The 17,677-nt window shown below is 45.9% G+C and overlaps 1 protein-coding gene across 1 annotated transcript in view; it reads right to left on the reverse strand.

Moving 5' to 3' along the window:
* The window catches only part of CSMD2 (CUB and Sushi multiple domains 2), a 298,000-nt gene that overhangs the window by 103,825 nt on the left and 176,498 nt on the right, over positions 1–17,677 (reverse strand). The window contains exons 14-19 of the mRNA XM_086480279.1: positions 11,691–12,017; positions 9,399–9,593; positions 6,757–6,895; positions 5,852–6,039; positions 5,270–5,458; positions 4,926–5,042 (exon numbers count right to left, since the gene is read on the reverse strand). Coding sequence (XP_086336405.1) covers positions 4,926–5,042; positions 5,270–5,458; positions 5,852–6,039; positions 6,757–6,895; positions 9,399–9,593; positions 11,691–12,017 — 1,155 coding nt within the window. The remainder of the gene's footprint in view (positions 1–4,925; positions 5,043–5,269; positions 5,459–5,851; positions 6,040–6,756; positions 6,896–9,398; positions 9,594–11,690; positions 12,018–17,677) is intronic.

A 17,677-nucleotide genomic window follows, 5' to 3' on the forward strand; every position in this document is an offset into this window, starting at 1 on the left:
ACACGGCTCGTAAGCCGTTCACGTGCACCTTCCAAGCAAGGGCTGTATCATGCAGCCAGGCTCCCTCCCAGCAGCACCATGCTGTGGCCAACGGCACCCCAGCACCTTGCTCCAGGGCCCAGCCCCCCTGTCCTGCTGGGATGGGGCTGCTGCCATCCCTTCCCTGCTTGTGACCCACTCCCAGGAGCTGCTGTCCCCTCCGAGGCACATGGCGGGAAGCGCATGTGCGGCCACTGCAGATTTAGGCGAGGCACACCGAGTCAGGGTGGTTAGCCCAGGTCTTGCCAGCCGTAAGAGAGCTCAGAAGTAAAGAGCTACACTTTTATTCACATTATACTGACAAAAATAAAACCCAGAATAGATCTAGCTACAGAAAGAACAGGCAAACACGGGAATACTATTTTGTCTCTTCTTCCAAATTCAATTTCAACAATTTGAAACATTTCGTCGAGAAGGCTGTGACCTTGCTGCATTTGTAAATGAACAAGAAAGGAGTAAAGGATTACTTAAAGTATCCTTCACACCTACAGACACAAAATAGTAAGTACTTCAGGCTTTTGCAAAAGCCTCCAGCTAGGTGATTTTTCATGCTGGAATTCAAACGCAAGTAGAAACACTTATTCTCTGGAAAACAGTTCCATCTTTGGAAGAACAAAAAAGAAGTGGCAGCAACAGCTTTCAGAGAGCAAAGCAAGGCAGGATCTTATATCAGCAACCCTGTCACATTATCGTCACACAAAGTTAACAAGCTAAAGCAACGCCTAGTAATAAAAAAGCCTCTTTGCATTTATATGGCTTCTTTCATCCAAAGATCTTGGCACACTTTCTGAGCACCAAGCGGCAGGCTCCTGAGCCATTGCTCATGCTGAATTGGGCTTTACTCCTCATAACCCCACTGAACCCGACAGGGCTATTTGCAGAGAAACAGACTCCTCCGTGCAAACACGAGTGCTGTAATCTGGTCTTCATTAGTCACAGTTAGATCCCTACCTCCTCGCATGCATCAGGAGTGCCCAGTGGCATGACCAAGTCACTTCATTTAAGCCAACGATTAACAACACAGAGACTGCCAGCCTGGTGAGACCCAAGGGCTGTCTTGCTCTGCATCCCATCTCTGCCAAAGTACAGCATCAGCTGCTCCAAAAGCAAGCACAGGAGATCTGTAAATAAGGATCAGAGGAATAATCTCCTCCTTGCTCCCCATTCCCCATTAATTTCTGGACATCAGGATGAGACCAACCTAGCGATTGATTAAAGCTTTGGAGCATGAGATTTAATATCCATCCCAACAGGCTTCTGTCAGCATCAAATGATAACTCTGAATATTCCATTTATCCCTATGTCTATCCAATTTATTTGTGAAGGTTTACTGGTCACACGCAAGCAGTTTCCTTCCAAGAAGTGAAGGTCAGAGAGGCTGGTAACCAATACAAAGCCCTTCCCATGGAAATCACTGGATTGGGAAGAAGCAGGACTCACAGGGTCATCTCAGCTGCCCTGTTCTCTCCCTGTCTTTATCCCCGCATGGCATCTCATTGCACCTTCGTAACCTTCAGTGTCCCAGGCAGAACAGCTTGTGTGACGCTGCTTAGCGATGACCAAAACAGGTCTAGACTTTGAGAATTCCTTCCTTAGATCCAGGTAAATATTCCACGGAGCCTGACAGAAAATTTTTAATTCCATTCTTCCCTCCCGCAAAACTCCGCGGAGGTAGGAAATGTCTAACGGCTTCCAAATGTTTATTATTCTTACCAGCAGTACAGTCAATCGAAAATAGATATGACCTGTTTTGGCCTGAAAACTTGATGAGATGCAGTGAATACAAAATGTCTTAAGTTCTCCCTGTTTATCAACTGACAGTAAATTTATACCCTCAGTTTTACAAAACCCAATCTAAGGAACAGAAATAATGTCACTCCACCAAAATCAACGCACCATCAGAGAACTACAAGCATAATTCAGTCCCCAGAACTGGGAGGACAGCCTCTGACTCCAGGTCTTTTAAGGTAACAACTCCAATCACAGGGCACATGGCCTCTACAGCAGCTGAGCCACTTAAGGGCTGTGTAACTGTAGCTGTAAAGACTAATTATAAACTCATTTTAAAGGATTTGTGCCTCTGATTGAACCTTTGCTCTGGTCTGAAATTTACTGTGGCACAAAATGTCTCTGCAAATGCAGGCTTTTTTTTTTTTCCCCATTCTCTGTAAAAGAAACAACAAAACAAATTATAGGGAAAAGAAATCACTTTGAAGTTCTTAGATTAAAAATAATAGTCTCTCTAAGCGTTTAAATACTTTTAAAATTAAGCTGCTTTTAAACTCAAATTGTACAGCTTGTGAGTCCATAAAGTAAATCAGCGTCTGCAGTCACATAAAAATAACTACTGTAACAACCAACTTGTTTCAATTAGGGGACTTGTGTGCTGGCCACGTGTGAGATGTTCATAAAGATCTGGGAGGGAATAACTTGAGACCGGATTTTTTGATGCAGATCATCCCTGCTCGGTCACCGGCTTGGCAGGGAGTAGTCCGGCAGACTGGGAGGCACAAGCCCCGAACTCCACTCTATTTTATGGGAAATAACTGAAAGAATTCCCAGGCCTGGAACTGCAGCAGTGCTGCAAGCCCAGGCAGTAGGGCATCAGTAGAATTGGGTGTGGGAAATGTAAAACTAGAACAAGCAAAGTCAGGTACAATGGCAAACACTTAAGTCATGTAAATGTTTCCCCTGCTGGCAGCAGAACTGTTAAAGCTTCTGAGTTTAGCAAACACCAAATTCACCCAGTGATCGCTGATGCACCCAGTGGTCTCCAAGAACAGGGAACTGAAAGGCAAGGGCAAAGCACAGAGGGAAGACTGCGCTGCAAGCGTGCTGCCGATGAAGTTAGCCGAGAATGGGGTTCAGTTGCGCTTTTTTTAAAGCCTGTTCTGTTCTCCAAGGACTAAATTCACTCCATTTCAGCAGCTACTGCTCTGCCTCGGGATCACTCTGTTCCACTGCTCTTTACTGAAGAATGAGAAGAAACGTTGCAGGAATGCTGAAAAGACCTGGGAGAAGCTTGTTGCAATGCATTACACAGCAGCTTAACACAGCGACAGCTGGGAAAGTAGATCACGAAGAAAGATAGAATATCGCTGCAAGAGAAAGGATGTGTACGTACCTGTATGTATGTGTATGCACACTCCCACCAACACAGCCCAGCATCTAAATACATTTCAACATCTTCCACAAAACAGCAGAGAAAAGGATATCTTTCTTTGTTCGTCTCCTCCTTTCATTGCACTGGTAAATAAACAACTTGCCTGAACTACAGGGACAGGGAAGGAGAGGTTTTCCTGACACACAAGTTGGCTATATGCCAGCTTATTATAACTGTACAATGTCCTCTATCCCTCCTCTCCTCTCGCCCTAACCTCTAACTGGATTTGGAGGTTTCCTGCATCCAAGCAGCTGCCTGGGTGAAGCCCTCCTAGCCCAGAGAGCTCCACAAGCACAAGAAGGGTGATTCTGCCTGGGGGCGAAGCGCTGCTGCCGATGCAGAAGGGCATCTGCACAAGGAGAGGGATCCCTCTGTGTGCTGCAGCTCATGTCCATCGAGCTCCTGGAGAACAACCTTGAAGGAAGGATGCCAGCAGTGGGTAAGGAGAGGGATGAAAATATCAGATGAAACACAGTATGAACATGCTCCTCTCATTAAAGTAAGAGATTCTTCTACACCAAACACTCAACATCTTTTCTCCAAATCTTATCCTCGCCTTTCCAGCACAACCTGACAGGCAAGAAGAGCTGAAACTGTTGTCAAAGAGGCCTGTGAATTTTCACTACAACTAGTTGGATTTACAGAGCAGCTCACCATCTGATTTTCTAATATTCATTACCTGCAGCTAAGGCCAGAATTTCTGAAAAAGCTGTCAGGTTTCGGCCCGCTAAAGCTAGGACCAGCTTTCCAGAGAGCTCACCTTCCAGCTTCTCTTAGTGTGACAAACATGGTTCAAGACGGTCAGATGCAGGCCTGAATTCTTTGGATGATCCAGAACTGCATCACACTGAACTGCTGTAAGGGATGTGCATTCTCCTGTACTACTGAACTGGCCACAGCAGGACCTTTTGCAGGACAGGAGACAAAAAGCCCCTAGACTTAGGTAGGCATATCCCTACCATTTGAAAATATTCCATGTTTTTTCAAGCCTTGCTTAGCTTGGTCAGAAGACTTTCTTCTGATGTTGGCACAAAAGCACACAGGCCATCAGAGTTGCACTTTCTTATATAAAAGAATGTCAGTTTGCCATGTTGTGCTTAGCTTAGCTACAGGATAAAGCAGTGTCTCATCAGAGAGCTGAATCCAAGGCGCAGCGGATTAATGAAGAGTGGATTGCTGCTACTCAACAGAATACTTTTCACAGCATGGGATGGTTCCTTTAATGCACTGCACTGTTCATTGACAAGTTTATTTGCTGTAATACAAATGGTATTTGCAAAATTGGCTCATGATGGCTCCCGTCGTGCTGAAATCCGGTACGATGAGACAGTTATATAAGAGTGCATAAAGTTATATAAAGAGTTTATACCCTTTGTGCTTACCCCAGGCAAATACTGACTGGATCAAGAGAAATTATCCGCTCCTTGTATATAAAACTTGCTCTCTAATCATCTATGAAACATTTTCTTGAGATTTTCCTCCAAGACAAAAGATTGGCCTGGGCTGCACAGGAGATTGGACCAAATAGATCTGCACTTTGCCTCTATGCTGGCAATACTCCTAGCTAGTGGGAAAATGAGAGCTGCAGAACTACGGCAGAGTTGGGAACCGAGAGCCTGAGTTCTGTCCCATGTCTGGAAATGATTTACTACATGCTTCCACTTCTCCATCTGTAAAATGTTATACAGTCAGTCACAGTCACTCTAAGCTAAACGCTTCTCACCTTTTCCATGTGATGTTTCTATTGTCCATGTACAGTTCAGGTTATTGGGATAAAAATCAGGGAAGCCTGGGGATAAGATGGTACCACTGGAACCACGAATGTAACCTCCACATAGAGCTGCAAAACAAAACAAAAAAAAGAATTAAAGAATTCAAAACCCATCACTGGCTGGATGAATATCAGTTCTTTTGAATGTCAAAACAAAGCCCAACCCATCAAAATCAAACAATGCACGCAGATCAAACGTCACTGCAAACTTCACAACTGCTGCTTTGCTTTCGCAGTAGATCTGCAAAGAAATTGCTTGTCATCTCCCCGCAGATGTTATCTTCTGCACTCCTTACCCTCACAGCTGGGCAGTGGCCGGCTCCACTGGAAGTTTGGCTCACACTCCAACGCTTCGCTGTCACTCAGGGTGTAGCCTGAATCGCAGCTGAACGTCACCAGTGCTCCCACGTAGAAATCATTCCCGTGGCGCTGGCCGTTCACCGGGATCCCCGGATCCAAGCAGTGATCTGACTGCAGCTTCACAGCTGTGGCAAACAAACCCACCCACCCGTGTCAGACCACGCAGTGGCTGCAGAGCCTGCTGCGAGGTGCAGTGATTAGCCTGGGGGAAAGTTCAGCTCCTCCTGTGAGCTCATTCAGAGTCCTACTGATTATCTCCAAGTAAGATGAACTCAAACTCTGCCTCCTAAAATCAATAATATTCTGTAGATGCTAAAACAACAACAACAAAAAGCATCTAAACAACCAAGATGGTGAAAAAGCAGAAACTGCTACTTCACTTGCAGTAGCTTCACATTCTCCAGTCCCTGTAACAGTGGTAACTGCCTGGCAAAGGGGAGAAGTGAGACCAATGGGCCTCTGATTGCGACCATTGTGCTGCCGCAGAGCGCGTAATTACATGAATAACTTGCACTTACTTTCATATCGGATCTGAAAGCCTATGTCAGAGTGGCTTTTGTCAGTGGTGAAGAGGAGGTAGAGGTAGTTGCTGGTGCTGATGAGGAACTGAGGCACCTGAGTCCCATCATAGACACCTATCAACGGGGAAGAATAGGAGCGGCCATCTCGCACTTCCAGGGTGTCATAATTCACCTCTGTCTTAAATCTGAAAGGGACACAAGAACATGTCTGTGAAAAACCAGCACGGCCAATTTTTCTTCATTGCAGTCCTGAATGTGCTCTAATGACTAGAAGGCAGCACAGCCCCGGGGCAATACGTGGGTCCGTTTCTACCGCCTGACCTCCGGCTGGCTGAGCATCTGACTGAGAACACGTCACTCCCCTCCTACGTGTTTTGATTTCTTTCTGATCCTTCACCTGCTTCATCCGCTGACGCCGAACAGCCTTTGCAGCAACAAGCGCCTTACACTCCACCAACAATCGCCTCTCAGACATACAGACCAGGTCCAGAAAGCACAGCCCTGCTCAAACAGTGAAATCCAGGGCAAGTCAGGAGAAACCGCACTCCCGAGTCAGGGCCAGGTCCTCCCTGCTGCTTCTCCCCAGCAGGCTGAGCACGCGGGAGCTCACCCTCCCAAAACATGTCCTGTATGTGTCCGAAACAGCGCTGCAAATGAGTGCGAATTCGGCAAAATTCAACAAGGGAAAAATCACCATTTTCACCTTTTCTTCTTGAATGTCAGATGAATCTTAATGCCTTGCCAGGAGTTAATAAAAATAAAACAGAGAGAGAGAACTTCACTGCCAAACACAACGCCAAGCTGTTCACTCCCTTTTCCTCTGGGGGTGTCTACAGCTCAACACCGCGGGAACCACCGAGAGCAACCGCAGATAGGAAAGTTGAGAAGCCCGGGGTGATCACCTGTCAAACGTGATCTTGATGGGGTAGCCCGGCTGGGCCTCTATGACCCACGCGCAGCTCAGGGAGTCCTTGTAGAAGCCAGGCCAGCCCGGGGACAGGATGGTTCCGCTGGGCGACGTCAGGTGGCCCCCGCACGGCGCTGGGGATGAGGAAAACAGCACAATTCAGGTGAAGAGCATCATGGAAGTTGCGGCATGATTGGATGTACCCCTCCCTGCCAGGCAGTACTGTCCTGCCACGCAACAGCTTTCATGCATTACTGTTTCTTATGTGTTAAAAATAACCAGAACCAGATGAAATAACAACTCTAGCTGCTAAGAAATTGCCTTTTCAGCTTAAAGGGAAGACGTAGCAGCCTGCCACTGTATCTGTGGGAGTCTGTAGCCTGACCTTGTGCAGTGGCTCTAAGAGGACAGGATACAGTAATAATTATTAGATATACACCCAGAGAAAACTGCAAGGTCAGTTTGTATTTCACTAGCTGCAGGTGCCAGAATATCTGGCATATTAGTAATTGAGTCATGTCTTTTCTACCACAAGGGACATCACAAGACTATGGCATTTATTCCACATTGTGGTCCCTTGTGCCATCAGCAGAAGCTGAAGGCACGTTATTATCTTTTCTGGAAAAAGGACACTGGATCTGATGGACCAGAGGTACAAAATCCTACAACCCTAAACAACTGCAACATATTGCCCTCTTCAAAAAATCAAATGGGATGGAAAAGTGTGTCTGTTCCTGTGAGTTTGTGTTCCCCCCACTCAGCACTTCATAGGATTCATCACCCAGATGTTTCTTCATGTCCCACTGAGTCAAATCCCTGGTGCTGGTCACGCATGTCTCGCATGGCAGCACGGCCACAGCACTGTCACAGCCTTCGGGAGCTGCACGGGGCAGACCAAGCCCATCGTCCCACAGCCCTCACTGCCAGCTGAGTCCTCACAGACAAAGGTGCGAGCTTTGCACAAGGGTGCCGAAACATCACGCTTGATATGGCCTTCAGTACCTGGGCTTAAAACCTTCACTGCTGATCTGAAGGACGCCAGATGAAGGTCAATTGATCTCAACTGGATCTGAACCAATTATCGTTGAACAAGAGGCTCCTTTCTGCCCCAAAGCTACATAATTTCCTGTCAGGACTTCTATTCATCTTTCAACTCTTTTTTTAGGTCTCTTTCTCTCCCATTAATTGTTTCAAGCACTAAACAGTACTTTAGATCTATACACTTCCTCCTTGTTTAAAAAGGCTAATTAAATCATACACTTAAGTGAGTGCATACTGAAGGGTGAGTCAAAGAAATCACCACTGTGATCATAGAGAAAAAAAGCACAAGCTAACGGCACAAGGTCATCAAAACTTCCAAAGATAAAAGTTGATCAAAAGTGTCGTATTTAATGTATGTTTCCCTTCTATACCTACAAATACATAAACTTAAAGGCTCGTCCTCATGAAGGTAATGGAAACCCTGAATCAAACCTACAGCCATTTTATTGTCAGCTGCTTGCAAAAGAAAAATTACACAAGAATATAAAAAAGTCCAGCTTCTTATTATATAAAAGTTATTCCACACAACTGATACCTTCTTCTTTCAACATGAAAGACAATGGACTAGATTGTGCAATTTCTGCTGCTCATCCACTTGAACAATGCATGACCAATTACTGAAATTATTTCTCAGTATTACAGTACTGTTTCTCAATAGCACAGTACTTGTTATTCAAACTGCTGTAAATACCAGTGCAGAGCATCACTTCCTTGAAAACAGCAGGCAGAGAAAGACTTTTCACTTCTAATGAGCTCTTTCTTCACTTCTCTTTTCCATGGCAGAAGCTTTAAAGGACTAGGAAAAAGCTTTGAAATCTGTATTAAAGCCTTTAATTCAATCCCTCTCCCACATTTTTGGGTTGGCTGTTGTGGCAAAGAGGTGTAACGCAAAATTTCTGGCTCTCAACTGCCGGAGTCCATTAGAAGGAGTGACGCACCAAGGACACACCAAAGGTATGTGTGTGCCTATGAATGTTTGCAGCACTGCGTTCACTTTTCATAGTAAAGATCTGTACCTTTTGCTTCTTTCATTATATAACTATTATACATTTTACATGTATCAAAAATTGGGACAGAAAAAATACTGCCATGTATCTTCCGTTCTCTGTTCTTTAATTCCCATCGTGACAAGAGTAGCAGGGAAGCTTTTAGTCATCAGTAAATCAAAGCCTGTTATTATTATTAGAAAAACACCTGTTGTAACAAGAACTGAGCTAATAAAAACGGTCCCCAGCACTCTTTTCACAAAAAAAAGTAGAAAACAAACTGAGTTCAGTGCTCTGTGATTACTGGACTGGCACTTCTGAGCAAACTCTTCTGTGCAGACATCACCTGCCAGAGCTGTGCAAAATCCTGGCCACAACTGAGAAGCTGAGGGTTCGAATTGAAGTCCAACAGCCCTTCAGCTCTCAACAGCAAACGCCTCTGCCCATATGATGGCAAAAGGCCTCCCACAAGGCCAGCACCGTATGCCTTCGCTATGGGTTATCTGACTGGGACCTGGCAGACCTTATTCCCAAAAGGCTGCAAACACAAGGGGATCATTCTCTCTCCAGGTTGCATGTGTAGACTGGTAGCCAAGAGGGTAAAATTTACCTTCACATCTGAGCACTGCATTGTTCCAGACCACATTTCCTTCCTTCAAGATGCAGGTGATGGTTTCTGAGCCGTGGGTCCTAATGAAGCCCTCATCGCAAAGGAAGGACACCGAGCTGCCAAGCTGGAGGCTGTCACCAAACCGCTTTCCATTCACAGGCACGCCAGGGTCGGGGCACTCGTTATGCCTGAATGCTACGAGGGAAAGATAAGAGAATTGTGAGTAGCCTGTTTCCCTGCCTCTGTCCAATTTAAACATAAGTTGGGCCACAAACTTTTGAATTAAACAATAATTTCACATCTTTCCCGTGGACACACGATCTCGCCCCTGGACAGTGGACCTTCCTCACAGGGAGGATCAAACAGTGTAGACTTGAATTTGGCCCATATCATCCCAGCAAAGTGACCATGTTTCACACAGACAAGTCAGTCTGTGGCAGAAATCACATCACCACGTCTTCTCTAAACTGCTGAAGACACCCAAGTATGTGTTCCCACCTTCAACCTTCCATCTAGTTGAGTCACTTACTTGTGTGAAAACACACAAATACTCAAAATAGAGACAGATTTTTAAAAACTCTAAAAATACTACAGTGCACGCACCTGCATAGAGCAGACATAAGTCAACTGTTAATGAGAAAAAATGAAAACTTTAATGCCCTGTGGTTAGAAGGAAGGGTCCCCTCAGCATGTTCTGTGATTGACTGTCATATAGTCCCCGACCTTATCTGTCGTCATTACTAGGATAAAATGAAGGACACACAGCAATTACCTTTCTAGGTGTTGTGAAGTTGCATGTGGAGTTGCACAGACACACAGCTCTGTTTAAAGGTCTGCCCTTTTCCAGCAGTCAAAACTAGGCCAGCCAACCAATCAAAATTTAAGTCTATAGCCTTAATTCCCCATTAAATGCATAATTACATACTGTATCTCCATATGCTGGGAGGTGGTCTTCAGAGATGAGCAGCATTTTAAAGATTAAAGCCTCCAGATTAATCACACACATGCTTTTACTATCTTTAATGCACTTGACCAAATTCAGATGAGTTCTGGATTTCTTACAGAGTGTCGTTGCTCTTAGAATACCTTGTTACATACACTGCTGAAGGGGAAAACACAGGCTGAATCTGTTCCTTGTGCTCTGGTATCTGTCCCTTGTAGCAATACTTTGTCTCCTCTCTCATACCTAAACTGAAGGGAAGGCAGGCAAGGTGTCTGAGAAAGACTCAGGAGCTCCCTTTTGGTAGTTCAAGCAGTCAGAACAGATTAATTCAAGTGTACTTAAGAGTCATTTACAACAACAAAAAAAATTTGCTTTAAAAACGTCTTCATACAGGGGAGAGCCACACTCCCAACACGGGTATGTAATGTACAGGAGGTGCACACTGGAGGCACCACCAGCGTTTCTGGATGAGGCATATCCCTACTCACAGGATCCAGGACTCAATCCTGGGTATGTGATACTACCACACACAAGCTACTTCATCAGATGAGCCTTCAGCCTGCTGTAGTGTGGCAAATGATTTCTTGAGACCCCTGATTTATTTTATTTTTTTTCAAATAGAGGATTTGCAATCATAGCTAGAAAGGCTATTAATTTAGCCGTGCCACTAAAGGCTATTATAACAAAGGCATTTATCAGTTCTGCTGAATAGGTTTAATAACGCTCTTCAGAAAATTATAGGACAATATGAGGATAAAATTACCACAGCATTCATTTGAGATTTGAAGACTGGACTTACGTGAAGCCAAATATGTCTGTGGAAGTCTCAAAGCTTTATAATATAAGACATTGCTACATGTTTTCCTTTATCTTCAAAGTCTTGCTTGTTTCTAGGTGTCAGCAAGCAATGACAGTATTGACTGAAGAACAACCATCTGAGATCTAACAGTTCTTTTCCTGATCTGCACCAAGCTGTCCACAGAGCACTGTCTCACCTCAGGGAGCAGAACGGAGGCACAGCAAGGGAGAGCAGAAAGCCCATGTAACACTGCAAGCTGCAGGCTGATGGGAGAACAGAAACCCTGGCTGCCCCATGGACAGGTAACCCAGGGCCAAACTGTTTCTTTCACTCCATGGACAACACTGGAAAGTCACAGGCAGAATCAACTTGTGCAATCAGCAACAACCTTGACACCAGTCCTCCATTACCCAACTGCAAATCTGAAGTAATTCCCAATTTTCAGACTTACTCTGGGATTGCAATGGTTTTAGTGAGATCAGACACCTGCCTGTTAGTCTCCAACAAGAATTTAGAGCTTGAAAACCAGAAGGAAGGATCAGGCACTTACTGGTGAAGGTTATGTTGAAGCCTCTCTTCTCCATGGAGTGGTCGGTCTGGAACTCCAGCCTGGCTACGTGACCGCTGCTGGTCAGAGAGGAGGGGATCTGGTTTCCTGAGAAGGTCCCCAGCACTGGAGATTCCGCAGTCCCACCATCCTTCACGGCTAGGAAATCAAACTGAGGCTCCACATCAAAATCATTGAAAGCCAAGTGAATTCGGCTCTCGGGTTTAGCTATAATTAACCAAACACAGTGCAAGCTGCTTCCGTATTCTTCAGGGTAATTTGGTGACAGCACAATCCCAGACGGGGTGGTGAAGTTGAAAAAGCAGGAAACTGCAATAAGAAATCACCATCAATCATGCAGCACAGTGCTCCTACAAGCTGCTCTGTCACGTTTCCCCCTCCCCCTTATCCCTCGAGCTGGGTGATTCCTGCAAATTCCCAACTGCTTTCCTTCTCAGAGATGATTAAAGAAAGGGAGGGCTCAGTGCTCCATTCACTGCTAGATGTCAGTGATTTATTTGCATGGGGAAGAAGTGACTTCAAAGTAGTCTCCAGTCCTGGTTTTGGTTGATTTGCAACTTTCCAGCCTAGCACAGTCCTGCCCCTTTTTTCAGGCGTGCGCTTCCTTACATTTGTGCAGGCTTTCTGCCATGCCCCGTGGAGCACGGGTTTCTTTTACTGCAGGAACAAAATGTCACTCGGCCAGGTCGGTATTTGGTATTTTGCAGGTGAATGCTCCTGCCTATCCCTGGGAGAAAGCCTCGCCTCTGTGACTGCAGCTAGTGTAAAATAAAATTAGCATTAAACAAGTCAGACTTTGTAGCAATGTCTTCTGTTGTGGCTACAACTCAGCGCAACCTACAAAACCCAAGGTACGGAATCAACTCAGCTGTTACCCAACGCAGACCTCCAGGCTCCTCTGCTGCTATCCGTACCCAAGCTGTCTGGTCTAAAGTGCTGGTAAACTGCAGATGCAATTCTGAGTGCAGTGCAACCTTTTCAGGATTTGCTTAAAAAAAAAATATCTGCACTTTTAGCTTACCTTTCTTTTTGCTAACATACTTTCCACCAAAGTTCCTCAGCAGATGTGTCCGCACCCAGGCACTCCCACTGCATTTAGGCAAACTCCTTGCATTCAGACTATGCCCACCCCGTATTAAATATTTGTACGATACAGCAATAAATTGTCAACTCCTTTGAGAAGGAGCTCTGAGTCAATTTGCCTTTGTCTATCTCCTTGGGCAGTTGTTTACATCTGTGCCAAATGAGCAATGAAAAATGAAGGCTGCCGTTTGGTTTCGGGTAGCGACTTTGCTGCACCGGGCAAGAAGCAGCCCAAGAACCTTCCCAAGCTTCCCCTAGTGCCAGGGGCTTGGGACAACTCAGAGGAAGCGCTGGCAGGCTGCAATCTGTGGCCCAAGTGTAGGGGAAGCTCCCCTTCCCATTACAAATAAACCACTGACTTGTGCTGGGCTAGCACATTACCAAAAAGAGGCATCAAATTAGACTGCCATTCCCATGAAAATAATTAAAATCAGTCTTAAAATGAAGTTGAGGGGAAGGGTGCATATGAAAAAAAATCTTTAGCTCTCAAGGGTTTTCAATATATACTGTATTTCAGCTGACAAGATCCATTAGTTTGAAAAAGCAAGGCTGCCTTTTAAGTGGTACCTTCCCAATGTTTTTGATATTTTATGTACGTATGCTCTACCCATCTTTTCCCCCCACCATCACCCTTGGTAAAATCCATTACTTGGAACATACATCTCTAATTCCTGGCAAAAGGACACCACACGGAGGTTGAGCCTGGTTTTACTTTGGCATTTATACAATTATTTGGTTCAACGCTCACCCTTCCCTCTGTTATTTTTCTCTCTGTCTCCCTTCAACGCTTAATGGTTTCAGATCAAATAAGATGGACATTACCAGGACGTTATCAAGGCTAAGAGCTACACAATCTATTTCCTGCTCTCAGCAATAAAGAGAACAGATTAAAACCTGCAAAATATCCTCAGGATTTTGGCTCTTTACTAGATGCTGAAATATCAAGGGATGCTGCCAAATAATTCTGTCAGCATAAGCTTGGTATAATCTGCCTAGGAATAGTTATTGAAAATAAATGCATTTCCACACAGAGAAACATCTTGGCAGTAGGAGCCCCTCACAGGAGCTAGGTATCTCCTATAAATTTTTAAATCCAAAGTGGTAGATCAGCATCCACACAGGACCTACAGTATCACACAGCCAGCAACAGCAAGGTACAGTTGCTAGTGCAGCTATTACGGCACAGTGCTGGTGGTTCATTTCGGGAAATAACAACAACAAAGAACTCACTGACAAAAGAAAGGCAGAGTGAGGGAAGAATATAAATTAACCTTTGCTAGATAAAACAAAATGACAGATTAAAAAGTAACAGATAAAAACCCCAAAAGCATCCACTGCAGGGAAGTAAATGACAATTCCAATTTTCCACGACATAACAAGTGCAGTAGACAGCCAAGTTGTTGCAGGCTGTAGGACAAGGCCACTGTCCCAGGCATCCACGTCCCAAGCCCACAGCTCAAGCTCTCCTCAGTGAGCTTGGCTTCACGTCCCAGAGGGGCACAGCCAACCCAGGAAGCAACAACTGATCCAGAAGGTTCAATGACAAGATCACAGTGCCTGTGATACAAAGATTTTCTTTTGTCTTTTAAAGCAGGAGAGGTTTTTCTTCAGCCTGGAAGGGGGTTTTTGATCTGGGGTTGCACTGGACAGGGCTGGCATCAGGATCCACATCAGCCTCTGCTTTCTCAGAAGTGCTTTGCTGGACACTCGGATAAAAGCAGAAGCTGTTTAACAATGTCTCAGACAGTGAAACGTGCTATCAGCACGAAGATGACAGTACCCAAGAAAGGTGGAAGACAGCTGAGCGCTACCTGTCTCGTGCTGTTTTGCGCATCCGAGACAGTCAGGAACAAAGTGCCCCCGAGGAGTGAGCAGTCACTCGAAACACGACAGACGGACAGAGGTCAGCCCTGCTGCCTGCAGCCTGTCCGTCAGGATCGCTGAGTTTGGAATATCCGTGACTCTGAGGCCTTGAGCTAAGGGACTGAAATTAATATTTATCAGCATTGTTCTTAAACGTTGTGAGAGGACATTGCACTACGTGCATAGCATAGGTTCAAATTTATAAGCCTATGCTGATCTTTGTCAATAATTATTACTGATCAAGTACTGCAAAAGCAATAAGAAAAATCCCTTTATTAATACAACAGAATAAATTACACCAAAACTCAGTAGAAATCAAGTACCTACCAAAGCCAGTGAGGCCCATGTCATTAACAAATGAGTACAGATATTTATTCAAGTCATCGCAAACATTATCAAGATTCTGCGTTCATTTAGAGCAGTAAAACAGTGAAGGAACAGCTCACTGCTTCTGTCTTCAAAAGTCGAGTGGGACACATGGCTGTGGCACGAGGGCGCTGCCCCACGGTCCCAACTGTGCGACGCTCACGGCTGAGCTGAACCCAGAGGCATCTGACAAGTTATTCACCAGCACAGCTGCTTGTTTCTGCACCTTCAGTCAGGAGCAGTTTCTGCATTTGTCTGCTTAGCCTAAGCACAGCTTGCTTCTCTTTTCTTCTGCCTTCAAAAGATCCTGCCTCCTCACAGACCGTCTCGCTTCTCCTGCAAGGCATGCCGGGTGGCCCCAGACACTCCACCTCTGCTCATCCCGCACGTGAGAATCCAGGGCTGATCCCGGGGAGTGGGCACACCTGCAATGCACGGGAATGGGAAAGGATCCAGGTTCAGGGGCTGAAAACCAAGCAGGGAATCACTGTAGTAATTTCAGTCTCCATGGAAACAAAAAAAATCCTGACTTCTCTCTCATCTTTTAGGTCTCATTCCCACAGACTCTGACCACTTGGGAGAGAGCTTGAAGACAGTAACGGATTTTCTGCCCTACCTTTCCTTTTCAAGAAGATCCCTCCTCTAGGCATAGCTTGCTGATGGACTGGAAAAACAGGACCTCAGCAGGAGCCTGGTTAATAACCGGCATGCCTCGCTCAGGGAAGCGTACATCCCAAATAGCTAACAGTGCTGGAAGCTCAAGGCACTGTTCAAGCTGGGAAGCAAAGTGCTTTACATTTTGTATTTTCCTCTTTCTCTATCTGCTGTTTCAATAAACACATCTGCATCACAATGCATTTTCCTTCTTAAAGCCCTGAGGCACCAACAGGGCAAGTGGGAGGTGAGGGAAAGGAGTCTCAAGCAAATATTAACTCGGAGAACTTTTTTGTATTTCAGAGCAACAAATTCTTCAGCTTCCTCTGATGGAGTAGCTGTCACTGCCAGCATGCGGCTAACCGGGGGCAGGAGAGCAGGTATGTTAAGAATAATGAAAAATAGGCAGGGTTTGGGTACCAGATCTTGAGGAAAGTATCATCAGTGAACTTAAAATAGACTGCATAGGAGCCTCTGTGCACACAGAAGAGCACCACAATACCGAAGTAGGTTTCATTTCCACCCACTCAAAATGGGAACAGTGATTGGGTTACCAGGAATAAGTTTCTTAAACTTACTGGAGGATGCCGATCCCCACTAGGGCAGTGTTGGGCTGCTTGTCTGCCAGGGTTTCTGCAGCCATCTGTTATTCAGGAGGTGCTCCAAGGCTTCTGCACAAAGGAAAGAACCTTTCCTGTGTGTCCCTGTTTATTTTAAGCAAACACTCCCCTCCCTGCAGTCTCGCTTGGGAATCGGAGGCGGTGTCCACATGAAGACGGAAGTTTGTCACTTTTTTGGCAAAAGCCCCAAAGCAGTCTCGTGCTTTTGTTATGCACCTTCCATTTTTCGCTCCTTCGTGGTTTAGCAGAGCATCCTTCCTCTGCTGCAGCGCTTGGGGCCGTCTGCCAACTGCTGCAACGCATTCGTCTCCTGCAGGCTGGAAGCTGCAGCAGGCTCGGACTTGGCTTGACTCTCCACACAGTCCCCCAGTCTCGGCACATCGAGCACGTGAAGGATGTAACTGCAGAAAGGGTCAGGCACCCCCGAAGCGGGTAACTGCAACTGGGGTGACGGCAGCTACACAGCAGCAATTAAGCGCATCAGAGGGTGTGCGGGCAGGTTCAGCCACACGTGAAGCTCTGCTTGTGGGGAGCAATAAAAATAAATTTGCACACATCAACTCCACCTGCAAATTGGACATGTCCCATTGCACCTTTCTCAAACACCAGCCCCACATGTAAAGCATCAAAAAGGCAGGCAGGCAGGCATAAGGGAACTTCTTTGCAGACCAGATCGAAGACAGCAACATAACGCACACCACACTCCCTTTTTCTGGATACAGAGATAGGGGAAGGGGACAGAGACAACCTCCTCGCGTGATAAAACCAGTAAGTGCCATTTCAGATTCAGACTCACATAAAGAGAAGCAACCCATCACGCTGAGCAATTGCTGTCAGGAGTACGGACAGATGCCTTGGCACGGGACAGCTCATTTATAGCAGCATGAAACCCTATCAGGGTAACAGACCAACTGATTCAATCAGTAAAATAACAAGCATGGAGACAACCCAATAAGCTGCATCCTCCTGATGCGCGCTGAGAGCGCAGCTGGAGCACCTCTGGTGAGCTGCCTGCACAGCAATGTGGCCTGAACACCACGGTGAAGCCCTCCGCTCCAGCTCTCCCCACAGGCAGGCCCTCTCTGCAGAAGGAGCATCCCTGCTGAGGACGTGAGAGCTGGCCACATCTGCTGGATCACCACTGCAACCTCACCTCGCACCCTCCAGTCTTATCCCGGCAACCTTCTCAGCGAACCAGGCTGACTGCACAAGTACCCCGAGCCCCTAACAATTTGTTAGAAAGCAAGAGAGCACACGGAGCAGCAGCTCACAGCAGGAGACTTTCTTCCGGCTCTGCAAGTTCTGCTAGACAGAACTGACAAAGTAACACCGAAGAGAAAACAGGCTCTGGTTTGACCCAGGTGGAGGTCAGCGTTCCTTAGA

The sequence above is a fragment of the Leptosomus discolor genome, chromosome Z (genome assembly GCF_034619465.1).
Source record: "Leptosomus discolor isolate bLepDis1 chromosome Z, bLepDis1.hap2, whole genome shotgun sequence".
Classification (NCBI taxonomy): domain Eukaryota; kingdom Metazoa; phylum Chordata; class Aves; order Leptosomiformes; family Leptosomidae; genus Leptosomus; species Leptosomus discolor.